This window comes from Penicillium coprophilum (genome assembly GCF_028826855.1).
Source record: "Penicillium coprophilum strain IBT 35676 chromosome Unknown utg000004l_segment0_segment0, whole genome shotgun sequence".
Lineage (NCBI taxonomy): Eukaryota > Fungi > Ascomycota > Eurotiomycetes > Eurotiales > Aspergillaceae > Penicillium > Penicillium coprophilum.
In genome coordinates this window covers 2,958,330-2,985,928 of record NW_026622723.1, presented here as the reverse complement: position 1 = coordinate 2,985,928, position 27,599 = coordinate 2,958,330, and the positions used below count along the sequence as shown (strand labels likewise).

Here is a 27,599-nt window from a genome sequence, read left to right as displayed (position 1 = left end):
TAGACAGTAATCAAAAAAGTGAAATCCAGATCTATCTAGATTTCTTCTGAGCCCGCCACTCTCTCCACTGCTCCATAAGCTTATGCGATCTCATGACCTTGATAAAAGCATAAGCAACAACCCGATAGATGATCGTGCAGACACCCAACGCCATGATATTCATCGGCCCACTCTTATCCAAATTGTAGAGCTCAAGCACCTGCTCACCCGAATCAACCGGACAATTCCCATCAGCAAGCCTCTGAGCATCAGAGCAATGAAACACCTGGCCATGCATTGAATATGGAGCCAGATTAGCAATGGAATACTTGATCGGCGAAAGATGGTTCAGCCCCTGCAGCACATTGTTGACATTAAGACTCATGACGCCGCCGAGGATGGTTGAGATGGAGAGAAGAATCGACGTCACATTAACGGCGAAGCCGACGTGCGAGAATAGCGTACAGAACATTATGCCCACAGACTCGCCGCAGCTGATTATACAGAAACAGTTGAACGCGCTGATGAGGAACATCGTGACGGTGCGTTGTAGGTTGTCTGCGAAGGCGGCTAAGGCGCCGAAGATAAGGGATGAGATTATTTCGAAGGGGACTTCGATTGCGGTGTAGCTGAGGATGAATGTTGAGGCTGTGTAACAGTTGTCTGCTTCCTCGCGGTAGAAGACGTCGCGCTCACTGGGGTAAATTGCGATGTTTTGGAGCATGCCTGTTAGGGAATATTAGTATGCGTATGAAATTGGATAACCAGCGAAGAGAGCTGGGGGAAATAGATCAAACTTACCAACAAAGTATAACGCCGCAAACTCCTGAATGAACCCCATGCGTGATTGCACAGCTGCATAATCATTCTTCAGCGGTGCAAAGAAAAGCGCCATGATAATCGCTATTCCTGGGATCTGCATCGACCGCGCCATAACCAGCGGCGGCTGGCGCCAGAAGTTGATCACGGATCGGCGCAATACCAGCGGGAAGGTCACGCGAAATGGTAACATCTGACGCTTGAGACTTCCCATTTCTGCGGGCGTGGCAATCTGTGACGTCTGCCGGTCTAGCCCTAGCTCGAGGGGATTATCCTGCCAGCAAGAAATAAGGCCCTGCACACGCTCACGCGTGACAAGCTCACGGTCTGCTTGCTGGAGATCGACCGTGATGAGATCCAGGACGAAGTCTGCGGGGTTGGTTGTGCGTGGACACTCATGGCCTTCTTTGGCGAAGTGCATGAGCATTTGCGTTCCGGGGCCTGCGTAGACCGGGTAGCCGCCGCGGGCTAGGAGGAGAACTTGGGAGAAGTGGGTGAAGAGGTCTGAGCGAGATTGGTGGAGGGTTAGGATTAGAGTGCGGCCTTCGGCGGCGAGGCTGTGGAGGAGCTCGATTATGGACATTGCTGTGAAAGCGTCGAGGCCGGAGGTTGGTTCGTCGAGAAGGAGGACTTTAGGGTCTGTGAGGATTTGAATTGCGATTGTTACGCGCCGCTTCTCGCCACCGCTGATGCCTTTGACGAGGTCGCTGCCGATGAGGTTGTCAGCGCATTCTTTGAGCCCCATCTTATAGAGAATCTCTTCTGCGCGTCGGTTTTTTTCTTCGCGTGACATCCAGATTGGGAGGCGTAGACCAGCGGCAAATCGTAGACTCTCCCGGACAGTTAGTGAGGGCATCAGTGCATCGTCGTCCTGCGTTACGAAGGATGTCACTGAGCGGATCACACTCTCTGAGGGTACAGCGCCGTTGTATAGCATATTACCACGGACACGGTATTGTGTCCCTACAGACCCGTGCAGCCTATTGGCTATGGAGTTGAGCAGTGATGTCTTGCCACTTCCAGATGGGCCCATGATAACGTTCAGCTCTCCTGCCTGGAACTTAGCCGTAATGGGTCTAAGGATCTGTAGGGTCTTTGCAGTTTCCCAGGGGTGTTGTCTCTTTCGAATGTCCAACGCGTACTCATCAAGCGATATTGCCACTTTGCGTGCCTCCTCTGTTGGCCGGATAGCGAGCTTAGATTTCCCACTAGATTGGTCTCCTTCGGTTTTTCGGGCCTGGGCAACATCTATGGCGAAGCGGTTATATTGTAGCAGCAGACCGGCAAAGAGATAATGGCCAATGGCAAACGCGACTAGCACCACGATAGGCCGCCAGATCCAATTGGATGGCATTCCCAGGCTTTCCATGATGTAGCGCCCAGTGTATTGCTTGCAGGCTGGGTCGAGAGGGTCATCGGAGTATGGACAGGCATAGAATTGCCCCAGTTCTGAGCCATTGGGTCCGATAAATTCGTTTGCACAAAGGGCTCCAAATATGTAGAAGGTGTAGGCACACCACTTCAACCACCTCACGTAGACCGGGATCTGGTTAGACTGGACAAAGTATCCACACGCAAAGGACTGCAACGTGAAGGATAGGTTTGCTACCAAACTAGCTCCAGGGAAACTCCGCGCTACACCAATGGCCACTGCAGCAAATGTTACCGCAATGTAGTGCGTGAGCAAGGTGAGGGCGAAGAAGATAAAGAACTGTCCCGGATCCAGACGATATCCCACCATGAAGTAGAAGATGAGAGAAAAGATCAACGGCACGGGAAGATCCTCCAATGGTAACCGAGCTGCTCGTCGACTGAGAAGAAAAGCTGGCACACTAACCACGCCCTCGTTGCGTTCACGGTCAAACAGGCGAATGTCGATTGTCAGCCGATAGGTCTCATATAGTAGAATGAGATAGCCGTTTAAGCTGCTGGCAGTGTATAGACTGCCTTCCCGCGAACGAATCCCTGCCTGGCTTTCGTCAAGCCGTAGGAAGATCCACCCATTAATGACAGCCATTCCAACGGCCTCAAGGAGACTACCAGCAACACCCATCGGGTCACGGATGGTAGTCTTGAAAGTGCGAGACGTCAGAACACTGAACTGTCGACGAAATGAGACCTGCTTCGCAATTCCAGTATCAAATCTACCGACATCATCTTTCAGCGTCCCATCTTCTCTTTTCTCCTTTGCCTCGGTGTCTGTAGCTACAGTCTGCTCTGACCGCCACAACTCCCTCAGCCGCTCAACCCGAAGATTTGAAGCAGCCTCAAGCGCTTCTGTCCGATTATCAATAGCAGCAAGATCAATCAAAAACTCCGCCGGATTGACGAACGGGGGAAGAACAAATCCGCACTTCTCGAAGTGCGCCAAGCAGTCTTCCACTGAGCCACTGTAAACAGCCGCTCCCCTAGCCAATAACACAACATTATCAAAAAGACTCCAAATCTCAGAGCGCGGCGCATGGATCGAGACAACAACCGTCCTCCCATCCAGCGCAAGACGCTTCAAGGTCCTGATAATCTGGAACGCACTGGTAGCATCTAAGCCGGTCGTAGGCTCATCGCAGAACAGCACAGATGGATTCGCCAGGAGTTGCACACCAATACTTGTGCGTCTTTTCTCACCGCCACTGCAGCCCTTGTGGGCTGTCGTACCGATGCGGGTATCAGCACACTCTTTCAACCCTAGTTCGAGGATGACTTGTTCCACGATTTCGTGACGCTCTGCTGGAGTTGTTGGTGGAGGAAGACGGAGGTCTGCCGAGTAGCGCAGGGTCTCGCGGACGGTCAACGTTGGGATGAGGACATCTTCCTGCATGACGTAGGCGCTACGAATGCGCGCGATATCGGGGTCATCGTTGAAAGTTGTTGCTCCGCATGTGTTTGCTCGGGAGAGACTCATTCGGTGAGCCATTAGATTGAGTAGGGAGGTCTTGCCTGAGCCACTGCTTCCGATTATGGCGGTTAGGCTTCCACTTGGCATAGAAGCGGATACATTGTCCAGGACTGTTTTGCTTGTTTTTGAGGGCTTTTGACCCCGTAAACGCTGCCAAATCTGTGATGGGGAGGTCTCCCATATTGGTGGGTTGGTGTTGACTTCGAGTGATAGGTTACGGACTTTGATGTATACTGGGTTGACCGCGCGTAGAGAGAGATTGTATACGGTGTCTCGCACATCTGCGGGGAGAACCATCTGCTTTGCGCTCAACTCGGTAATGATCTCGTCTTTTTCCATTGGAACTCGGCTCATGTAGCCCTGGAGATACACGTCAAACTTTTCCTGTGGAGATATGATAGGCTTGGATTGAGGTCTCGCAGAATGACCCCGGATTTGAATGGGGAAAAGTCTAAATTCAAACTAATTCTCCTTACCTCGGACCCCCCCAGACTATACTTAGCTCAGCTTTTCATGTCACTCCAAACGTGGTCCTTGCATAAGCGAGGAGCGAGATCTGGTTGACAATTCTGATTCAATACTTCATATTCTAACATGGACCTCTCAGAACCTATTTGAAATCAGAATCCTAGTATCAATCTGATCACATTATAGTCATGGCCCACCACTAAAAGAACAAAGAAATAAAGTGAGATGCATAATCTCAAGGTCTAGACTCTGCGACCCTGTCCAATACACATGAAAGAAACAACGATACTATACAAGGATGAAGACCCGATTCCTATTATGCCACCGCCAAGGAAACTTTGAATATATACAATCACCTATACCAAGTCAAATAACCTTGGAGACCAAAACCACATTCCTCCAGCCATAAGAACGTATCCAACTCATGAGATCATCCAGTCGACCTCTCCACATCACTCATCCATAGCACCAATTCGGCCTTTTTTTAAAAAAAAAAAAAAAGAAATCGGAAGTCTTGTTGGAAAGACCGATTTGGCACCTGTATCTGGCAATGCAATGCAATGCAGCCAGGGGATACGCCTTTGACACGGAGAGTCCGCGACGCACCGATGCTTGCAAGCCAAGAAAAAAAACCCCCAAAACGCAAACGTAATCGTAATACTCCCCTTCAAGATGCAAATATGCATCACAGTCACAGTAACAAGCAAATAAAAAAACGCCGCATAGTACAGCCTCGTCGGAGGAGTGATCATTGTATCCCACGGGTAAGGGATAAAGGGCGGAGAATCCCCTTTCCAAGACGGTAATAATCAATAAGATCAGAAAAATAAATAACGTAGAGTGAATAGAAAATGACAGGGTATCAGAAAGGTAAAAGGGGAAAGATGGAAAAGAAGGTAGGGTATGGGAGAAAAGAATCAAGTGATCAAGAAATCCATATTCATATCATGGATGATCTTTTCCCAGTCCCAACTATCTTGCATCTGCGTATCCATAATCTCCCAAACCTGCGAAACAACCTTGAAAGCAGGCTCGATGTTTCGAAGGTTAGAGTATGACTTCAGATTCTCGAAGCCCTGCGTAATGCGCTCACGCTGCTCAGGCAAGAACGCAGAACAGCCAAGCAGGAACAGCGGCATCAGCACAATACTGAAAGCGGATGCATCCTGTGGCAGCTGATCTAGGTAGTCAAGTCCGTCATTGACGACCTGGGCGATTTTCTCGCTCGGTCGCGAGGGCCGGATCGTCCGATACAGGTACACCCAGGTTGACTGGCGGTATAGCTGGGCCAGACACCAGTTTGGGGTATTGGGCTCATGCGAGGTCTCCCAAGTACGGATAGCCATATCAATAGAAACCGCCTCGCTCAGGGTTTGGTAGTCCACTGCTGGCTCATAGCCCTCGTTGAAGCGTTCGCGGATACGATCGCGGAGCTGGGTTATCTGCGAGATGTAGTTGAAGAGCCCGTCGAATACACCGAGGAACATCCCAGCTGAGACACCGGGTACAAAGTTGGGCATGTGCAGGTCGTTGTGCAAGAGGTTGGGACGGCGGTCAAGCGAAGTAAGGGAGTTTGAGACATCGTGGTACTGGAAGAACTCGACGATGAACTGGCGGAATTTTTCGTTCCGTGGCTGTTGTGACAAGAGCAGGTACCGGGCAGCATCCATGTGCGGTCGGTATTCGCCATTTGTTTCACCTTCGCAGATGGTGTTCAAGCTGAGGGCGATGGTGGATGCGATGATCGGGTCCTCGACTAGTAGCCGTTCATCATCGTCGGGGCTCTTAGCTGATGATGACGCATTGATATTATCTTTCAAATCTTGGATAGCATGGTGGAAATGAAAGTACTTTCGCTCCTTCAGATTTGGTTCAGGATCCAGACCCGAGAGATGCGATCCGGACAAGCACATCAGCGAATGCATCAGCCCCCTATGCTGTGTCGCCATCGGGAGCAGAATCTCCTTGAAAGGATTTGAATCATCGTTTATCAGTGTCAGTACTCGACTGAACCCGTAGACAAAATGATCCAAGAAGCGACGGTCGACATCCGTTTCGATGCCGTCGATGAGGAGGGGTAAACTGCGCGGTACGGCTGTCAGAGACTGGGATCGAGCTACTAAGAAAAAAAAAAAGAATTAGCGTATCATTCCTAGCCAAAATCAAAATGTCAGATGCGCCTACCATCAGCGAGTCTCTGTCTCCCACTCTTCCAAATCTCCTTGAGTGGGTAGCCTTCGCAAACGACCGCATTCTTCTGACAGTTTTGACAACTATCTCCTATTAGACAAGGCAACTCCCTTGGAAGGAATATAACTCACGCAGGCTTTGTCTCATCACACTTCTTCTTTCTCCTTCGACAGGTAATACAACCAGTCTTGGAGCGACCTTTGGTGATCTTGGCCTGACCTCCCGGAACCGGCAGCGGATGTTTGCGTGGGCGACCACGTTTCCGTGGAACAGGCACGGGAGCGCCCGACTCCACATCTGCCTGTTTGATACTCAACAAGTCATCGTCGAGTTCTTCCATTTCTTCCACCTTGGGTATCTCCATAATATGTTCCAATTGTGCCGGATCGAAATGTGAATATCCCTTCAGCTGCTCCTGCTCTCGATCGAATGACGGTGATTTTTCGCCATTCCAGTCTGAATCAACCGAGGCATCATCAGTGCTAACACCAGTGCTGGCGCTGGATGTGCTGGCTCGGATTACGGAACCCCGAATTCCTAATACAGGTATATCCGATCGGTCACGACTCTCCCTCTCAATCTCATTCAAATCCGGGGGAAAGAATGTATGCATGGATAACATTGAAGAAGCATCCGATAAGAGTCTAGATGCGCAATGCTGACAAGAGGGGGGAGATTATCGGGTATAAATGGAGAGGGGGAACGGGAAAATGTGCTTGGTCCACCACAGTGCGTGTGATCAGAGAATACACTTTTAGATCCAACAGTTAAAGAGGGGGAAAATTCTAGGGCAATCTGAAGGATATTAAGGGTATAAAGGGTATAAAGAATATAAGGATATAAGGATATAAGGATATTAATATAGAGAGGGAGAGGGGGAGTCTAGGGTATGAGTGAATCCAATGTGTAATGAAAACTCCACATATAACTTTCTAGCTATGAACGCATTAGTCTCTAAATTTATAATCCTAGTTAAGAAAGCCATTTGAGTGATTTAAAGAATATTCTAATTTAAAAAAAAAAAACATACATATTCTACGTACTTATTCTCTAAACTTTCTATGCGGGGGAGGCTGCCAAGCATGTTGGATCTGACCTGATTTGCAGTGAAGAAGCCCCCCAAAAAAAGCAATTTGACAAGGGCATCGTTATGGGGTTTTGCGTTTTATTTGCTTATTCTTCTTTTTTTTTTCGGGAATTGACTCGTTGCCTTGGAATCAGATTGATCTTTAGATCCAGAAGTCCTACCTCGTATGATTCTGGGCCAAAGCTTCATCTAGTGTAGTATACAGTACGGAGTAGTACACATGTAGTATACAGTAGTATACAGTAGCATACAGATCTTCGGGCATGTTACTCCGCACATATATCCCTATAACGTGGATGATTTGTCACGAGTTATGTACTCCAGATATCAAACCTGTAAGACATTCCCCCTTGATCCATTGGAAAGACTGGGGGCCAAGGAAAAATAACCCCGGATGTGATGCTGCATGGTCCCCGGAGAACCTTTGGGTAGAATGAGGTGTACTAATAGATATTACGGAGTACTTGGCGATATATTTCTCTTCCCACGAACCATTAAGCTGGAGTATAAGCCACTCCCCGCACTATCGAAGCTTTTCTTCCTTTTTTCTCTCTTCTTTCTTTCCTTTTTCTCTTGTACAATGAAGAAGCGCGTCCGGTGAATCTGATGGGGAGATCCCCTGTCGGGGACCATTCCCATCATTCGGGTCTAAGCGCCCCCGATCCCCGTCCATATTGGAAATTTCCCCTAATTTCGATTATTATCTCCTTATGTGTAACGCCAACAAATCTGGGGTAAAGAGTGGGCCAGATCTTCTCGCGACCAGCACGGACATCCGCTGCAGGGAATCGACAAGGTTCGGAATCCAGAGCCCTTCATTCCGCCTATAGAATATACGTAATGTTCTGTGGAGAATCCGTCTGTCTTTCTTCAGTTGCTTCGTCACTCCTTTCTATTTGTGTTTGACATTTTTATCGTGTCCTTTCTGCCTGTAACAACCCAAAGGGGTGGAATGTGGCGAGGTCACCAAAAGTACACACTGCGCAATGCCCTCCGTGGATCTGCCGGGAGACTAACAAGGAAACACACTCGTCTGGAGTTAATAACGGGCTAAGGTTGGGGCCCTCTTTTTTTAGCCCTTTTAACCATTTTTGACTGATCAGCTGAGACGCGGCAGAGAGAAAGATTTTCATACCCCTGTTAAGTTTCCGACGCCCGAGCTTCTCCGCTTACGTATGAGGGTTTCATATGAGCTCCATGCACTAGAGGTTAGGCTATGTGAGTACAAGGTCAATTAGAAAAAGAAAAAAAAGAAGAAATCTTAAATTTTGAATCGTTCAAAGATCGACTATGCAAGTCCATTGATCTGACGGGGGACTAACAATCAGGCCAATGGCTCGATGACGGTATGTGCCGCTAACGAGTCAGGCAATTTATACGGATTTCGCTAAAAATATGGGGAACGCGAAGTCCCCTTTTTGGCGTCACATTAGAATCCCTGCCCTCCGTACGGAGCACCGTCTCTCTCTACTATATTGTACTCCGTATATTGTATACAATTCCAACAAAGAAGTATCCGCTTCCAAGGTTAAAGGCGGGTCAACGGTTATTCCCGCTCAGTGGGGCCGAAGTAAAACCAAACAACCTTAGGAGAGACCATGAATGTATTGAATATAATCTTGTTGCTCGTGAGTAAGGGGTATGAAGCAATGAGTTATATGTAGCTAGGGGAGGACAGAGTACGGGGTACGGAGTACGGGGTACGGAGTACGGGCTACGGAGTACGAAATCCAAATCTGACCTTCGGGTAATAGGACGGGGACCATATGACCAGGGCGTGGACCAGTACAGTAACTAAGCCGAGGTTCAGGTCTGGACCATCTTTTTCGTACTTTTTCACCCTCTCGGCCTCTCTCTCTCTTTCTCTGGATCTTTGACCTCCTCCCCGTACAGATGTGGAGCGAGTAATTGCCTAAACAAGTTACTCCCGTCCATCCTCGGGGGTTCTCCGAGAGAAGACTTCCACGCCAGTGGATGTGGACACGAGGAGAGATTGTTTAAGCGGCGTTCGCCGCATGATGGAATTCCCGCCAGGCACCATCGGAACTGCTGCACGACCATTCCTGGGTCCGATGATGCGAAATATACCAATCAAAAACTAATAGAACGAATTGCCGTCTTGCGCAGGACACTAGTCAGATCATCAAAAAAAAAAAAAAAAAAAAAAAGTCGGCTTCCACCTTCCTATTGGATGTACACAGCCTCCATTCAACTCGTCCAGCCGATCTCTCCAATTAAATTATCCAAAATCAGTTCGGAGTTGATGGCCTTTTCAATATATACTTTGTACTCCGTATAAATGTACATTAGAATCAGCCTCGTTTTTGCTCTACTTAGCGTCAGTTCTGTTTTTCTTTCAGCCCCAATTTCTCCCAGGAAAATCAGAATTTCGTCAGCTTTGGTCACAAGTTCTGATTATTCTCTTGACTAGGTTTGGGTCTTAATGGGAAACTTTGGAAACCTGAAACATTTCGCTTTTGAGATTATATGACGCATGCAAAATAGGAAAAACATAACTCCACATTGTACTCCGTGCCTAGAGCAAATAAAGCTCAGACCACTCGAATGCAGGATGAACAACAAAGGCTATCCAGACTATATCACAATCCCTCTGTTGTTGACATTCGTGTGGCTACATCAGGCAAAACGCGTAGGTGACTGCATTTGACTTAGGTAAAAGAAATGGAAAGTATCCCTTCCGGAAAAGAGATCAAGGCAAGAGATGAGTGGCTCTTGTTTTTCATATGACATGGGCTAACACATAGTATGATCGACACCCAGAACAGAACTTGTGGATTGTGGATGCGACACTTTGGTCTCTCCCAGATCGCCGAGCATCATACCAGAGGTTCAACTAAGACTCGGCGTATTTTGCTTACTTCTATCGTAAACTTTGCATTTCAATAGTTCGGGATATGGGACTCGGGAATACAAGAGCTAAGATCCTTTGGTTATAATTGGACATACCCACTTTATGTTTGGCAATTCTTGTTTGGCAATTCTTGGAACAATGCCAGATCTCAGACATACATTACTATTGTCTGTGAGGAATCTATTCGTCCTGTGCACAAAAATGACTGGTGGGAAGTCTTTCTGCTTGACGTCCATGAGACATATCGATATTTGCCCTCTGGCACTTGCAGAACCCCAGGTTGTTCATACGTCAGCCCAACCTAGTAGCCTAAAGTGCAGCAGTATTACTATTTCTTTATGTTACATAAGATGTCATCATTAACAGCTTTTATAATACTCAGAATATCTTGCAAACCTCCAAGCCACATGAAATGACAGGTAGTACTAGACTTGTTTTGGGCTTGGGGCGTAGAAATGATAAAGGCACCCAGCCTACTACCATCAGCAAGATCACCCAAAATTCAGTCATCTATATCATCTTTCGATGGGTACAAAAATGCAAGGAATAAAGAAGTAAAGAGAAAGGGGGTTCTCTATACTAGGTAAGCACAAATGCCTAGGCACTAACTCTGACCTGAGGCTCTAGATTTCTCTTCTTTATTCTTCTATAAGAAAAGAGAGAAGAGGCGAATTGGCGCAAGATCGACCGGAGGAATCGGAAAAGATAAATAGTGGAAGATCCTAGGCACTTCCCACGCACTATGTATGTTACCACTAGGCCACCCGCTATTGAGTACCCTCAGATATGAGGTTACGCTTCCTTCTATCTTACACTTTTTGAGGCTTCTTTACGGACAGAGAAAGGGGGCTCGCTATCTCTATCTGAGACATATGCCCATACCTAGAATAAGTAAATGTTGTCATTCGACCTACTTCAGTCTCATATGGTTAGTAGCTCCTTCCCAATTCACCAGGACTATTGAGAACCTTTTCGGGGTGTGAATCCTCCCAGAACTACTCAAATATGGGCATAGTACCGAGCGATTCAACGGGGTTTGAGCTTCTGATACTAGTTGCGGGACTAGAGTACGAGCCTGGGTGCTCCCTTGGAGTACAACAGCACTGTATAGCGTCGGCATTCCGACGGATGGCAGTACATTTCAATATTCTATTTCTCTTTTAGAAGATATAGACAAGGCAATATGAACAACATATGTACTCACGTCGCAGGGAACAGCATACGATCGTCTTTGGGCTTCACGGCGCAGTCGAAGTCAACCAAGTGGGGAGAAAATTATATCGGTTATTTTACCAGCGAGGTTACCTATACTTCCGTTTTTTTTACAGTCCCCTTCGCGAGACGTAAGTATACCTAAGTAGGCACAGGACAATGTTAGCTTGATCAGAGACATCGCTGGCAATTGCCCCCCTGAGGTAGTGTGATTTCCACACTGATTTGGATATAGTTAAGTACCTTCCTATTTCGAAGATTTTCACAAAAGAAGAGCTTTTATTGTTCTTGGGGCAACTGGGCAACTGGATTGAGGCATTTTCCGTCGACCTAAGATGAGTATCAATTAGGCCTCCGTTTCAAAATGGACGCCCGGGGCGTAGTGGCTGTCATTTCTGGTGGCGTATATCCCGCATAGTGAACATTCAAGGGCCATCTAACCGAAAAAATCAACTTCTCCGTTTGGAAATAGCTAGAAGAGAATCGGGGTGGAAGAAATTCCACACATCCATGAAAACAGCCTGACTCCTGAGTGCCTCCTGCAGATTCAAGTGGAAGGAGCACATATGTCATTTCCTGGGTCGATCTTCCCGGACATTCAAGCTTGATGGTGACGCGGAGGATTGCACCGATAGACAGATGGATCCTATCGATTCCACTAGTTCCCAAGGTTATCAACGCAGATCGATCGTGGCGCGAACACACCATTTAAGCCCCAATCTTTAGTTCAATTTGAACAAGGCTATATTCAATGGTCGCGGAAGCCCTTCGTTGCTTTCCCATTCCAAGGTCATCTCCGGGGCTCTTTGTGTGTGTTGTCAGAGGATATCTTGTCCAGTCTGATGGGCTTGATAAATCCTTGGCATACCTCTTGGAAGTAAACTCCAGGATAGGAGGTTGGTTTCAGGTTTAATTCCAAGGGAATCCATGTCCTGCAGAATAAACTTCGAAGTTCTGCGGACTCGTCTGAAGGATTGGTGTTATCGAATCGACAGATCAACTTCCTATTTCTCGGCGCCAAGATATTAATGAGCGAGATTGTTCGGCAAATCTGCCTTTGCATAACCAATATGCATATACCCGGCCCGGTGGAAAGCTCGAGGGGAAAGGTTGAAGCAATAACGGGGTACACTACTCCGTCTTGTTGAGGTCAATATTCAGCTCGCACCGGATGGACTCCCTACGAGTTTCTCCTGGCGTACAGCATCTAGTCTTCGGTATCATCTTCTCATTCCCCTTTCCCAGATAGACCTGTGTTGAGGTCCTATCGGAAACCTGTGTTGTAGGTAGTCCTGGAAAATGCGCAAAATGGGCTACATCAATCTAGCTTGAGTTCAAGGTCGCCAAAGTTGATGATACTTCACGCCTGTGGCAGGCAAAGCCAGTATACAGACCGCGGAAGTTCTGCTACATACATCAGCATGTGATGCGAAAGCAATGAAGTAGACATACCGATGACGGATTTGTAAGCTAGTTGTAAGGTGCCTACGACGCGGTTTCCTACACGGAGATGCATCCAAGTATATACGAAGAGCACAGTACAAGTCTCAGAGACGGTAGCAAATCAATTGACAAGACACAAGTAGCCCATTTAGAAGTAAAAGCCGTATCCCAACCGTGTAGACCGATCCCAATGCAAAAGATGAAAAGGTTCCATTGAACCCGTAGCCGTGACCCGATCGCATATGAAAAGCAAGAATTCGAATTACCCCGACCCATGCAAGATGCTAATGATGACAAATACAAAAATAAAACAACAAGGATATCACTGAAATAGCACCAGGAACAAGACAAGACCCCCTCTCTAGGGAGCTGCAGCAGGTGAAGAAACATAGACATGGCGACAAAGCGTGAGGCAAAGCTGGGTATTAGCCATGTGAAAGGGTTCGGGTTTGAAGCAAGTTTTCTGTTTTCATTGAACGCTCTAAGCGATGAAGGCGCGGTCCAGTTGGCGCAACGCCCTCGTGTCCTCGCCGCCGAATCCGATCTTCTCATTGGGGATATCGCGTGGCCCCTCGGCGAAGGAGCTCTGTACTGGTGCTCCGTTCGGGCTCGCAGTGGGGCCACTAGGAGAGGCAACTGAGGAAAGAGGTGCCAGCGATGCACCGTTCATTAATGAGTTGATTCCGGGAACTGCATTTCCGGAACTCGTAGGATCGGAAGGTTTTGGTGACGCGACGATGGGATTAAGTGAGGGCAACGCAGCGGGTTGCTCCTGCTTCACTAGGTGGGGGCTGTTCGCGTGTCCATTTGATTGCGCAATGGACTGGACTGGTACGCGCGGCGATGCCATGCGAGGATCAACAAGAGCATGTCCGTAGATCGGTGGGGTGCGTTGCTCGTGAGCGTGTGCTGCGTGGGCGTGAGCTTGGGCTTGGGCCTGAGCGTGGGCATGGGCGTGTGCGTGAGCGTCGTGTACTGAGCGCGGCGATCGATTCATGTAACTTAGTTGTTGTGACGGTCCAGCTGGAGGTAATGTTGATTCCATATGAGGTCGATCATATGGGCCCGTCATCCCATGTGGAGGCGGGGGAAGTCCACCGGCATGGGGTGGGGGCTGATGGTGTGGTGGGCCATAATGATGTCCATTGGCACCTACTGGGGGAGATAAGAAGGACCAGGACCGTATTGTACTGAGACAGTCGGTGGTGTGGCTAGAGGAGTGGGCGGCCAAGCATAGGCAGGCGGGTATGGCTGTGTATGAGTGACGCGCGGGTATGCGCCAAGGGGATGAGGAGTGATGGGGTAAGCAGCACCCGCCATAGGCCCACGGGTAACGACAGGGAGATTTTGCTGATCATTGACTGTCGATTCGGGATAGAGACCTTTCTGAGGTCGAACATGGCGCAGCGCAGGATCTGAAGTTGGTTGTTGCAAGTTGGCGGCAGAAGGATGGGAACGTGAGTAATAGCTGATGAGATGCAAGTGTTGACCGTTTGATGTCGTGATACTGAAGGACTGTTTCATCAAGCCATCTGGCTTATAACGATACCCATCTGGGCCCTCGTCCGTGCCATCAGCACGATCATCGTCACTGCCGCGACTCTCAGGCGTCTTGCCTCCTCGAGAGGTAGAGCCCTGAGAGACACTTCCGCCTCCACGCTTGCCTTCCATTTCGCGATAAGTCAAAAAGCTACCAGATACACGACTAGCGCTCCATGACTTTCCGTCAGTCCATCGCCGCATACCCGCTTCTCGCTCATCCCATACAAAGACCGAGCCGGACCGGATTGATTGTCGCTCTTTCTCTGATAATCGCCTTTGCACGCGAGGTAAAAGGCCGATACGACAAGCCTCAAAAAGAATGATAGCGTCCGCAGGTGTGCGAACGTGCCCGTAATACGTCTCCATCCAAGCTCTCGAGTCAACCGAGGACCCCGGTTGATTGGGTCTGATTGCCAGGTTGAGGGATAGAGGGGGTGTTTTTTTAAGTGGGAGTACAGGTCTGAGGGAAGTTAGATCTAAAGGGAAAAGAAAAGAGGCGCAAGTGGAGAGGAAGAAAATAGGGTTCAGGTCCTATAAAAGGAACCAGGATCTGACTTGGGATATGGGGTAGCCTGTAGACCGGCGTGGGTAAAGGCCGAGCTTTTACGTCACCCAAGGCGGTTAGACCGGCTGAAAAGTATTATTTTCTCTTTTCTTTTTCTCTCTTTTTCTTTTTTTTTCTTTTTTTCTTTTTTTGATCCAACTTTATCCCAAAATGGAAGAGCGAGAACTTCAAGAGATTGATGTGGGCCAAGTGGATTTGAAGGCGTAAGAATGCCGAACCAGAGGGAGAGAGCCAAGGCTGAAAAGACACAAAGAGATAGAGAGTGGGGGACCTACTTTATGACTCCACTAGGTTTTTTGAAGGAATGGCTTAGCTGTTATCTCGGGAACTTTTTTTTTGGGAAATGATAATGAGTAAGAAAGAGAGAAAAGGTGGAAAGGAGAAAGAAAAAAAAAGGGAGAGAAAGAGAGAGACAGAGAAAGATCTTTCAACTAATGCAAGCTTATAAAAAACAATGAAGAAATCATAAAAAAAGAAGGTTAAATAAGGGAAGCGGAGAGACGAAGAGCGGATCAAGCGATCCAAGCGAAAAGATCGAACGGAACTTGCTAAACGCCGAGATTCCACGAGGATTGATTTAATTTAATTTACTCTATTTACTTTATTTAAGTTATTTAATTTTTTTTAGCTTGAGTTTACCCTTGGAGTAATACTGGAATCTCTTTGAAATCCAAATTTATAAATTTATGCATGGGGGAACCTTGGTAAAAGATGAGGTCTGTACCTAAAAAGGCTTCAATATTGTGTAGCCTATGTATTTATGTGCAAAAGTATAACTCAATCCTTAACGCCCATCTTTAAAGTCTCAAATTCTATATTGGAATTAAAAATTCTATTTTCCTGTCACGGGGAGTGAAACAGTTTTCCGGATTGGTTAATTCCACGTTGGTTGACTCTTGGCTCGGCTTTACGGGGTTTGAAAAACCTTGGAAGGCAGTAAGGTTAATTTGGCCCCCCTTCAAAGGCCCCATTCCTGATAGATTAAGCTAAAATGGGACAAAGGGTAGAAGGATCAGCAATAATAGATAGGCAATGTGCACGGAGTGCTCTATACGCAGTACGCAGTATGGTAATAATACATAAATCAGAATAAAAATAAAAGAAAGGTATGTACATAAAATGTTCTGTGTCAGAAAAGTGGCGCTCTGATCGCGAAAAAGAAAAAAGGTTAGTGCGGAACTCTTAAGCTTAATCCAACACGAGGAGGCCGGCGCTGAACTTTATGTTTGCTCGCTTACAGAGGCCCCTCCACCGTGGTTTATTTTCATTCTTGGCAAATGGCGGGAAACTTCATCAATTCTACTCCGTATATTGTACGGAGTATGGAGTAGTGGGTTATTCTTTCGGTGTATCAGTGTATGTCTTACATAACATAGTTAACTAACCTTCCTTGAAAGGTTCCAGGGTCGGAGAACATATCTACATACAATATAGGTACATCGCACCTTTCGGACTCCTCAATCTGACTTCCGTCATCAAAAGCTCGATTTCAAACGCTATTCTCCGACAAGAGTGTCTTGTTTATGATTTTATTTTCTTACAAAAAGAAACAAGTTGACTATCAGAATTTAGCACCCAATGAGGAACTTGCGTGATCACCTATGGATTAATAATAGCCTAGACAGGGTTTTGAGCTGTTCCGTCCAATGCGGCCTTATCCAGCACCATATCCCTTGACAAGTCCCCATACGAGTCATATCCAAACAAGGTTGATCTTAGCGAATCTGGCCGGACATTTTAATTTACATCCGATATCCGATATCCCATAGGCTAAAGAAAATAAGAAGAAGCCACAGTGGCCATATCCTCGTGACTCGTACTCGTATCGGGTCCAGTGACGCAGCGTTTTGATTTCAACCTGCGCTGACCACAAAGCTTGACGAGATACTAATCCAGATCAAAGCCATGATGCAAAGAAAAGGAAACAGGAACGCGATGCAGTGTACTTCACATGAAATATATGTGACAAGAAATCTCTACAATATAGGTTTCAAGCCTATTGATCTCATGTACACATTTGCGCACGCAAAGGTATGCACGGGGAGAGCTAAGTAAGAAGCCAAGAAGCCACGTAACATGATCGCCACGGGCAAGCATACAACGGATTACAGCTGGTTATACTCCGTACTAGCTACGGGCTATGTATTTGTAGAAAGTGCACTGCTTCGTATCTGACTTACATTGCTCGTGTTCCGACTAGGAATAACAATGCACAAGTGGCTTGAAACTGAATGATTCGCCACAACTACTAAGCGATGGGCCAAAACATGATTCGACTAAATTATATCTGCTGACACATTGACTCAGCGATAAGGTTAAATGGTCCGAGTCTGCGCTCCGTGCCGTTCATGTTCGCCGTGCAGTTAGCCTTGTACTTAATTAGCCTTGCAGGGGGCCTCGCATTCTAGATCCAAATTTCTACCCCTGTACATCGCATGAGGCGTGAAAGGTACCAGAAACATTCGGAAATCGCCGCCACATTGACATCTCTGGCCATGAACACTTGAATTTGCACTAAATCTTTATCATAATTTGGCATGTTACGCACGGGCCGAATAATGCAAGCCAGTGAAAGCGTATCGCCAACAAAATCCCCCGTTGTACAAGGATCACTCTAATAGGGTTCGGGGGAGCTGGTCAAGCTTGGCAGCTGATTTTCTCCTTGGCTTCAGCCCTGATTCAGATTTGGAGTTTAGGAAGCTCGGGGGCCCATGGGTTTCTATTCTAACAAGAGAGTATGGCGCCAGTCGATGGTATCAGCGTACTTCGTACATACACTGTATCGCCTGCATTACATGTCTCACATGGCACCGTCCTGTGTGACTAGAACATCACAGTGTTGACCTGGTTTCCCATCTACCAGGTCTGCGGAGTGTGTAAGGTCGCACTGCTTGCTTTATCGAGGTTTAATATGATAAGAAAAAGGGTTCGGGCGATCAAATAGAAGACATACAGAAGAGTGTGTATGATCTTACATGTAAGCTATATGATTAGCAGACTAGTACTCCGTACTCCGTATGATTATGCTGTGTTCTTGTGCTGCCACGGCGACAATTGTGTTAATGGTTAATGATAGGCTCTGGGCAATAATCGAGGTTAACAACCAGACTGGCGCAGCTGATCATTTGTAATGTCGAAAAAGGAAGTTGGAACGGTTACATCTTCGCCTTGTCAATCAATTCAACAAAGATTCTCTTCCAATCAATGCGATAAAATAAGCATAACCAATATCACAAATCACCACATGTATTCCCTTACCTTAAGCATGCAACCATCCATGGAGGTACTTTATACAACATACGAATTCGATTGGAGATTAGTGGAGAAGCTCAGGCCCCGACCGAATTTTTCATTTCTGAGGATCGCCTGGATCCATGGCCGACACCCATGATCCCGCAAGTTTTGCTACATTAGGATAGTCTGGTCTCTTATTTTCCCCAGGCGGAAAATCATCTTCGGTTTCTCCGATATATGTTGCCCCATTACTTGAAGCTGCGGTATAATCATACCAATATCCACATTTGGACTTTCCTAATCAAAAATGCCAGCTTGTCAGCTTCGTACGAAAAAGAAAAACATTGCGTACCACAAACGTCCATCCGACTATCCGAAAAGACTCTTTTTTCTAAGTGGATCCAGCTCCACATCTCGCTAACTACAGTATATCTCACCTACTGATACACATAAAGTAACCTTGCGGGATAAGCCGACTGTTTCGCCGACCGTGGTTCGTGCGGACCTACTGCAACTATATTCGTTAGCTACCAATCTATTTCATAGTCTCGGACTACCTTCGGATTAAAGATAGGCACGGAGCTGAGGTTTAACTCCGCTACACGGCATTTACTTTTCTGAATAATTTCCGATCCGAGATGCTCAGATGGGTGGCCTAGGATTATGAACGAGAGCCTCAAGTCAGCCGAGGTATTTTAATTGGATTCCTTTAGTCAGAGGCACATAGAAGGCATCTGACAGATAGAGTGGAAAATGACGTGCGATTCTTGTATTGTCATGCATTCGTTGCAACCCTAGAATTAAAGGTTGCCAAGAATTAATTTTGTGAAACGTCACACGAGCTTATCTCCACTAGCATAATTAAGGTATCCATTGTCTGTATGAATAGGGAATGTGCTAGAACGGGCATTACTTTTTTTTCAATTTTATTTCGTATTGTATTATGGGTAGGTTTCATTGCATGGGGTCAAAAGGTTTCATTTTATTCTAGTCCAATGTTTGTAATATTGAGTTTCAACCTTGTATTCCAACCTGGGAAGGCTATCATATTCATCACATCCTAGGAATCTAGAAGATGGCAGTGCAACAAATGCTGGTGCCTACCCAAATGGTAAGAATCGTAAATCTTGAGGCCAAGAGTCATGAATGCCAAGATGACAACTTTGGCTAGGCTTATGGGGGCAAATGTCATCGAAGGCTAAAACCCGGTTTCCCTTTTAGAAACCATGGAAACATTGGCTGCAAATTTATGGTTAATGTTACCTCCGTACCTTTATTTTGTACTTAAATTGACTTTACTTTACATATCTTCCATGGTTCATAATTTACTTTGACCCAGCTGACATGGGCATAAATCCATGTGGCGTGCATGATTTTCTCTCGGGGAGTTTCTGAAGCGAATACGAAGATCTGTAATATTGGAGTGTAACCTTCAACGGAGTAATCCTGGATTATCATTTACGGACCAATTACTGGAGCGTACTAAAATAAATAGGATATTACCATTACTGACTCCGTACTGGCTACCGTAAATCACATCTTCATATTTGCAATGTGATACGTCAGGCAGGGATGTACTGCATGACTCGTACAAGGCGCGCACTGCCCAAACTACTTTTTGCTTATGCTTAACCCTGGTAAGGTTGGGGCCCCTTGCCTGCTGATCCTGGCCCCCTTATTGGCATACAGGTTGCGCTCGCATTGTCAAAGTCAAATATATTGATTCAAAGGCTCTACCTCTTCCTATGAGGCTGTGATCTTTCCAAATTCTAATCTGATGTACTTTCGTTCGATTATACAATTGCTCCTCGCCACAATAATAAGAAAAAGTGGCAAAACAAATCTATGTGTCCCAACTGAAACCGGAATGCTCGGCATTAATAAGCGAGATCCGAAATAGAAACTGAGCCAAAATACTCCAAAATACTCCAAAGTTCCGCGGCGGACCACGTTTTCTCCTGGAGTATGCCGAGGCTCAATTCCTTGAATTTCATTGCCGATGAACAACCCGTCTCGCTGTCTTGTTTCCTAATTAGGGTACTAATATGAATCTATGTTGTAATCTTCCAAGCAATCTACCTACAACAGTACTCCGTGCTGCCCCAAGGGCTAGTGCCACGCCCCAATTTTTTTACGTTTCGGTGGGACGCCTCATTTCCAGACTACAGTGCTTGGCTTTGCTTGGGGTCCGGAGCTCCGGTGCATAAATCAGGGATAAATTTTGCCGCTCAGGTACATATTGTACGAGGTACACATAAACGCCAATATGCTACCCCAGCTATGTATGCATGTACCAAAACGTCCGGTCTACCCCCGTAGAGTTACTTTTCTCGTGAAACGATCGTCTACGCCTGGCGCTCTGCTAATGCAGCAAGATCTGTGCCTTAATTTTATCCCTCGGTCAAGTTAAACAGCATATGTTTATTTCGTCCGTGCGGCGCTTTTTGACGTTGAATGTCTTGCACTCTAGTTCAGCCCTGTATGTGAGTATCAATCATACGTACATCTCTGACCTTTCAGGCTGGTGTTATGTTTTGATATCATATAACGATGTGCTATTCCCTGTTTAGTACGAGGGCTTTGGACTCGGATATTTTTTTCACTCTCTAGTTACGTAGCATTCCTTCGGGTTTTTAGCGTTGCGCTTTGTTCTGGCTTCTTCGGCCGGTTGTCTAGGATGATCACTTGGCTGAGTCTTGGGACAGGGGCCAGATCCAATAATGCAAAAGGAATAACGACTGTGGATGTAACTATAATTTAGTCTTCCTTTTCGCCCGAATGCCCATTCATTTATTTTGAGCCTTCAGGTCGCAATTTAAAATTAGAATCTTGGGCTAGCGAACAAAACGGGGAAATGGGCATATAAAGGCGGGTAGATCAATAAGCTCTACATATAGCCTCTGCCCTAGTTCTTATATTCTGGAGATCTACGGATACACTCCGCTCGGAGTATGAAGATAATTTAGTCGCTGGGCATTTTCTTCCCCTTTCTTTCCCGTCCCCTGTCACTCACGTCAGAACCATGGAGTTCATAATGCCTGTGCGGTATATATTTTGATCAGATTGTCCTAGGGCGCCTATTACTTGTGTGGGATGGAGTAAAATACAAAGTAGGCTGAGCCGGGCACTGCCGGTTGGTATCTGCAAGCCCTTTTTTTTAACCTTCAGGTGGTAAGAGGCATGGGTTCTCACTAGTCGAATTTGGCCACAAAGTGCGACGGAGGCTCCGTTATGCGGAAGTCGACGGAATTAGTCCCCCTGTCTTTGTCCTATTCGGGAATATGTCGGCAACTTTTTCCTGGTGCCGTTGGGGATTCAGTGTCGCTCCGCGGTTGATAAGGAATGCTTCATATGTTTATTGTCAATAGAGCAAAAGCCAGGTCCAGTTATGGGTTACAGAGTGGATCATCTCATGTCGCTTTTGGATTGTTTTCAATTTTATTTCACTCTTTCTATGTAAATATGTTTTTAGTTTTCATGCATATTATATTACAAATCTATCATACGCCCGGCCAGATGATACCATCGATAAGCCTCAGCAATCAGCACGACCGAAGTATCGCGGGAAGGCTACGATATCCCGAACGCTAGAGACTCCAGTCAAGTATCCCAGGAATCGATCGAAGCCGAGCCCAAAGCCTCCATGAGGAGCAGAGCCCCAGCGTCGGAGGTCAGCATACCATTGGAGGTGGCTCAGGTCCTCGTCAGGGGCGAGGTGAGGATACAGCGCGTCGCCGGGAGTTAGATCACCAGACTCAGGAATTTGTCGGGGCTTGATCAGACCGTGCTCACGCATGTTCTGGATGAGATTGGGGAGGCGATGCTCGCGCAGGGAACCCCCGGCGACTTCGCTGACTTCGGGGAGGAGCAGATCGAAACATGCTACTGTCTCCCCGGGTGTGTTGCTGCCATCGGTGGCCTGCGAAGGGGCCATGTAGAACGGCTTGACGGTTTTCGGGTAGTCCGTCACAAAGACAGGACGCCCTTGATGGAGAACCTCGACGATATACTTTTCATGCTCAAGTTGTAGACCTCCATTCCATGTCGGAGGATGCTCGAATAATGCTCCGTCTTCGGCAACAGCACGCTGGAGCATCTCCACTGCTTGGGTGTACGTGACACGGTGCCATTTTGGCCCATCCATTAGATCGGTCCACCTTTGCCGTAGAGACCCCGTCTCCTCGGCGCTAGTTTCCTGGCCTGGCTCGCCAGACCTCTTGGCCGACAGAATCTCCTGGCCCACAGGAGTATTATATAGACGACGCGTCAGATCGCGTAGCAAATGTTCCACTAAACCAGTAAGTGAGTCAAGGTCGGACATAAAATTGACCTCGGCCTCGAGCATATAGAACTCGCTGAGGTGGCGCGGTGTATCGCTCTTCTCCGCCCGGAACACAGGTGTCAATGTCCAGACATTGCCAAGCTCTGCCGCATAAGCTTCCAGGTGGAGCTGCGACGATACAGTGAGGTATTTTGGTGCTCGGAAGAAATGCTCGTTCTCAGTGCTAGGTGTAGCGGCACCACGTGGTGCCAATGTGAACGTTTCACCTGCGCCTTCACAATCCGAGGACGTTATAAGGGGAGGTTGAACTTGTGTAAAAGCTCCGTCCGGATGAGAGTGGAAGACATTGCCAAGTTGAAACATGCACTCGGATCGGAAGCGCGAAAGGAGGGAATTGAAGGGTGTGCGAATGCGGAGGTGCGGAATCTGCCGCAGGAAGTCGGGGCTGTGGTACTTCTTCTGGATCGGGAACGTCTGCAACGGTTGGTATCATGGTTAGTGTGAGGTCCGGCGACAGCTGGGGGAAAGCTCTCGAGCTCACCTCTGGGTCCGATGCGCCTACAACCTTGACATCGGTTGTTTGTAGCTCATGAGTTTGCTCTTTTCCCGGTGGACAAGCTTTCCATACGCCCGATATTTCAATCGCGGTTCCAGTTGATAGACTAGAAAAAGGGCGCTCGAGTTAACCTTCATTGACAAATGGGTCAGGGATCACAGCTCGCGCGCGATCGTACGTACTCTGCTGCTTGCGCAGGTTTCAAGAATGCCTGCAGTGGCTCCACGGTCGAGCCATCAGTTATTTCTGCGAAGGCAAAGCGTTTCTGCTTCCGTACAGACCGAACGAACCCGTTCACTTTGATTTCTTGGTTCTCGAAGCTACAGACTCCGCCATTCTTGCTAGCTTGGAGGATCTGCGCGCACCGCACGATAGAGGGACGAGCATTAATTGAGCTATTGTTAAGCCTGCCCATAGACGTGGCGAAGGTCCGCCGCCATATCTGCATTGCTGAAGGTTCTGTGGGGTGAATGGAATGATCGGAGAGTTCGGAGATCGCGGCCAGGAAACTTATCGGCGTTGATGTCGGTCCGATTGGCATTCTCACCTGGGCAGCATTTACTGACTGTGTCAATCATCGTCTCGGTTCTTGGTGCTAAAATGCTGTGTTACAAGGCATGATTAATTTCGAAATAATATGTTAGATATATATGTCGTAGACTACACGCTCGTTGTGTCCTCGGAGTCCTGTACAGCCGTTTATATATAATCGGACCCGCCCTACCAAATCATGCATCTCAATATAGAACCAAATCATATAACAAGAATAGCCAGTAAAAAGATTAGAAAGACAGCCCAGAAGGTATATACATATAAGGTCCTGAAGAAACCCTAGCAAGTCATTATAGCAAAGTCAGATTTCAACACTATCGAGATCAAAAAATACCACAAGAGTTCCAGTCAAGCTAAATCGCCGCTAAAGGAATGAATGGGCCGTTATACGACCCTGAATAAGAAAAGCAAGCAGATATTCCATGCTTCACTGTGAAGGCCGCCGTTCATAAGCCTGTCTTTCCTCTTCAATCATATCAATCGCATCCATGAGGACACCATCTACTATCGCCGCGTACACAGCCATCCTCGACCGTCCACCCTCCTGTCCAGCCCCGTAGCCCATATCGATAAGAGCAGAAACACATCGTTCGATTGCCGCATTATCAGTTTCGGGAACACTGGCATCAAGTGTATCAGAGGGTCCGGCCCTCGTCGTGACTTCTGCCGTGGTATCTTCCACCGGGAAGCTTCCGGGAATTTGTTCGTGTGAAGATGCAGCACTCCGTTCTCGCCTAGATAGACGGGCCCATGTGTCTGTTTCCGCGGGACCATGTGATCTATCCCCAGGACGACGCATACTTGAAGAATGCTTGGGGGGATTATGACGGCCGATCTCCGCAGCTTGCAAATCATTTGATTTATGAGTTGTGTGCTCAGTCGCTCGGCGCTTCAGCTTGGGCGCATGCTGGGGGAATCGAGACCCACGCCTGGGCGCATAGCCTCGTTGGAAGTGGAAGCAGGTTGAGAGTGACCAATTCCCTTCGGTGTAGGATGCACGGGTAAAATGTGAGTTGAGACTCCCTCGCAGTGTTCTGAATTTGGCGATTGACCATCCAAAGCACCAGTTATAGGTTCTGTTTCACGTGGTTCCTGCCGATTTGCAAGAAGCTGTGCCTCCCATTGAGACACGGGTGGGAAAGGAGACTCCGTGTTCGAAAGCGAGGAAACACCCCGACCGCCTAATGAATCGTTATGCTGTGTGCTCGTCTCGGGCAAAAGCGAAGGAAAACGTGCGCTGAATGCAGGGTCGTCGCTTGGAGAGTCAAGTAGTGCGGATGATCCTGTCTGGGGTGGAGCAGAATCAATGTTTTGCGTGAGGTTTACGAAACCGACAGATTTTCTGCGGTTCTCCGTTTTACCAGGCTGAGACGAGCTCATTCGTGACTTGACAGCAAGCGGGGACGCAGAGGGTCCCAATACGGTCTTTTTCGCTCAGAGCGAGAATTTTTAACATTGCTCATTCCAGACTGAAAGTTTTTGGCCTGAGTATCGCGTACGGTTGTAGCGGCATTGGGTGGAACCTGCGCCGGACGCACACTTTCGATTGCGGGATGATACATAGGCTCCAGGTTTATCGAATGACCGTCAATGACAGCACCTTGCAATGCCTCAATTGCAGCAAAAGCCGGATAGTCCGAGGGAAAATTAACGTAGCCGAAGCCTGCATGTCTTCCTGATGTGGTATCTAGCGGGAGATCCACCTTGACGAGGAATCCCTTGGCAGCGAACACATCCTGTATCATCTTGTTGGTAACCTTGAAACCAACGTTCCCAATGAACAAGGACTTAGTTGCTAATTTGTTTCTTGATTCTCCAGGCTGCACTTGTGATGTCCGTCTAGCATCCAACGGTGGATTGAACACAGCAGGAGGCGGAGGCGGAGGCGCAGGCGGCCAGTAATTCAGATTCGGCAACGATGCCGACGGTAGAGGAGGACAGGGAGGCGGGGGTACGTTATAAGTTTGGAACGGATTCCACATTGGAGCAGGCCATGAGGGAGGTGCCCAATGATTTGGGTGGGTGGGAATAGATTGACGACCATGGTGACTTTGGATGGGGGGTACTCCTGCTTGTGCAGTATGAGAGAGGTTCGATTGGCCTGGGCCTGCTGTTGATTTCTCGTTCGTGGCTTTGCTTGAATGATGTCCATCTGGGTTTTGGGAATACATAGTGCCCGTAGCCGCAGAGCCATTGCCTGCAGTAGTGTTCAAGAACGACGCTGACGGTCCAGGGGTTGGCACCTCGGAAGTCGAGGTCGACGTAGAGGCTGTTGATGTAGCGCGGCCAAACTCGCTTTCGAATGCGGCAAACAATGTTCTTCCGACCTCGTTGAGTTCGGAGGCCATCGTACGAAAACCATCCGCGGCATTCTCGGCGACAGGCCTTCCTGCTTGGAACGCATCTTCTGCCATTTGCCTTCCGCCATCTGGAATATTATTAAATGCAGTTCTTAGGTGAGCCTCAACAGTGGCAAGTAGTGTTCGCAGTGAAGATTCCACGTTCTCAGGCAGAGATCTTTGTGCAGCCTCAATCTGTCTCTGAGCATTCTGTAGCTGTCGCTGTAGCTCAGGAATTTTTGACCTCCATTCAGATTGTACCATAGTAGCGCCGTTGATCAGCTGGTCTAGAACCTGTCCCGCTAGAACCTCAACGGGATGAAGGGATCGCCCTGAGTTTGTGTTGGCTGATGTTTCACTAGTCGGTGGCGCATCAGGTTGAGGTACTCTACTCTCCGGGGACCCGGCAGTATTCATCATCCCCGCTAGCTCGGCCTCAAAGGCTTCCATCAAAGGCCGAGGTTGATGCCCAGAGATAGGTGGCGAGCTTGTGATATGAGAAACTGGCACCTCATGTTGCTCTTCGAGAACAATAGCCTCCGAAGTAGCTTGCGTGTCTTTCTTCTCACCAGCCGTGCCTTGTTTTGAAGCGTTGCCTTCAAATCGCTTCCACAACTCGGTCACGGAGTTGGATCGACGAATGTCAAATATGTGCATCGGACTGATGTCATTGGGAGAAAGCTGGACAGATTCAATCTGTGCGTTAAGGTCTAGGGGCTCCTCAAGGCGCTGAGAGAGCTCGAGAGCTGATCCAACCTGAGGAAATGGGTAAGATTTTGACCTCAGCATGATAGATCGCGGACTGTTGTGAACTTACGGTGATTGTTTCGTCATCATCATCGTCATCAATATAAGTTAGCCTTGCGCGGGGATGGTTTGACGCTAAATCATCGTAATCTGTAGCAGAAATCTGGACCACCCCCGAAGAAGTACGAGAATCGGCAGGTTGCTCGGGTTGGTGCTGAGCGGGTACCCGAAGGTTTCTGATTTGAAAGGGCTTCAACATGGAGAATATGCACTTTGAGCCCTGTAGATTAGGACCACGAACTGATAGGGCGTTACAGAATCGAAAGCAAAGAAGGATAAATTAGAGTAAAGCTGGTTAGGATATGAACTGGTTTGGAATTATGATGCCTTTGGGGCTAGTTTGAAGATTTGGGGGGGGGATTGTATAAACGGGGGAAAACGATCACGAGATTCATATGTTGCTGCCTGTGGCAACACTTTCAACTTTTTCAAGTCTGAATCTTCCAGATGCAAGGATAAGAATCCCAAAAATCAAGGATTCCAAGTGAAAAAAAAATACATGGGAGTTTCAGGCAACAGGATAAGAGCAAGCATGATGAAGCTCTCCGGAGAATCCCCGCCCCGATCACATGATATCAGGTCCTGGAATTTTAGGCGTCAACTCTGAAGGTTCTTGACATTGAATTCAATAGGCAATGAATAATAATTGAGAATAATGTCCACATAACATCCCCAAATGCCTGCGCGATCGTATACTCTCTCTTCATCTATCAGCAGCTCTAATATCTACGATAATCCCAATGGCTGGTCTATTGG

The 27,599-nt window shown here is 47.5% G+C and overlaps 5 protein-coding genes across 5 annotated transcripts; all 5 read right to left on the bottom strand.

Moving 5' to 3' along the window:
* Nucleotides 1-31: 31 nt before the first annotated feature.
* Nucleotides 32-4,033, bottom strand: N7500_005559 (putative ABC efflux transporter; the record flags this gene model as incomplete). Its single annotated transcript, XM_056676703.1, has 2 exons — nucleotides 32-705; nucleotides 781-4,033. The coding sequence occupies 2 exons, from the start codon at nucleotides 4,031-4,033 to the stop codon at nucleotides 32-34; spliced, it is 3,927 nt and encodes a 1,308-aa protein (XP_056531703.1).
* Nucleotides 4,034-5,079: 1,046 nt separating this feature from the next.
* On the bottom strand, nucleotides 5,080-6,974 carry N7500_005558 (Zn(II)2Cys6 transcription factor; the record flags this gene model as incomplete). Its single annotated transcript, XM_056676702.1, has 3 exons — nucleotides 5,080-6,281; nucleotides 6,347-6,435; nucleotides 6,484-6,974. The coding sequence occupies 3 exons, from the start codon at nucleotides 6,972-6,974 to the stop codon at nucleotides 5,080-5,082; spliced, it is 1,782 nt and encodes a 593-aa protein (XP_056531702.1).
* Nucleotides 6,975-13,447: 6,473 nt separating this feature from the next.
* On the bottom strand, nucleotides 13,448-14,874 carry N7500_005557 (camp independent regulatory protein; the record flags this gene model as incomplete). Its single annotated transcript, XM_056676701.1, has 2 exons — nucleotides 13,448-14,121; nucleotides 14,142-14,874. 2 exons carry the CDS (start codon nucleotides 14,872-14,874, stop codon nucleotides 13,448-13,450), a joined length of 1,407 nt encoding a protein of 468 aa, XP_056531701.1.
* A 6,968-nt stretch (nucleotides 14,875-21,842) lies between these two features.
* N7500_005556 (asparagine--tRNA ligase SLM5) lies at nucleotides 21,843-23,593 on the bottom strand (the record flags this gene model as incomplete). The annotated part of the gene is made up of 3 exons (XM_056676700.1): nucleotides 21,843-23,063; nucleotides 23,131-23,251; nucleotides 23,328-23,593. 3 exons carry the CDS (start codon nucleotides 23,591-23,593, stop codon nucleotides 21,843-21,845), a joined length of 1,608 nt encoding a protein of 535 aa, XP_056531700.1.
* Nucleotides 23,594-24,124: 531 nt separating this feature from the next.
* Nucleotides 24,125-27,042, bottom strand: N7500_005555 (RNA recognition motif domain-containing protein; the record flags this gene model as incomplete). Its single annotated transcript, XM_056676699.1, has 4 exons — nucleotides 24,125-24,604; nucleotides 24,625-25,122; nucleotides 25,152-26,792; nucleotides 26,854-27,042. 4 exons carry the CDS (start codon nucleotides 27,040-27,042, stop codon nucleotides 24,125-24,127), a joined length of 2,808 nt encoding a protein of 935 aa, XP_056531699.1.
* Nucleotides 27,043-27,599: the final 557 nt, after the last annotated feature.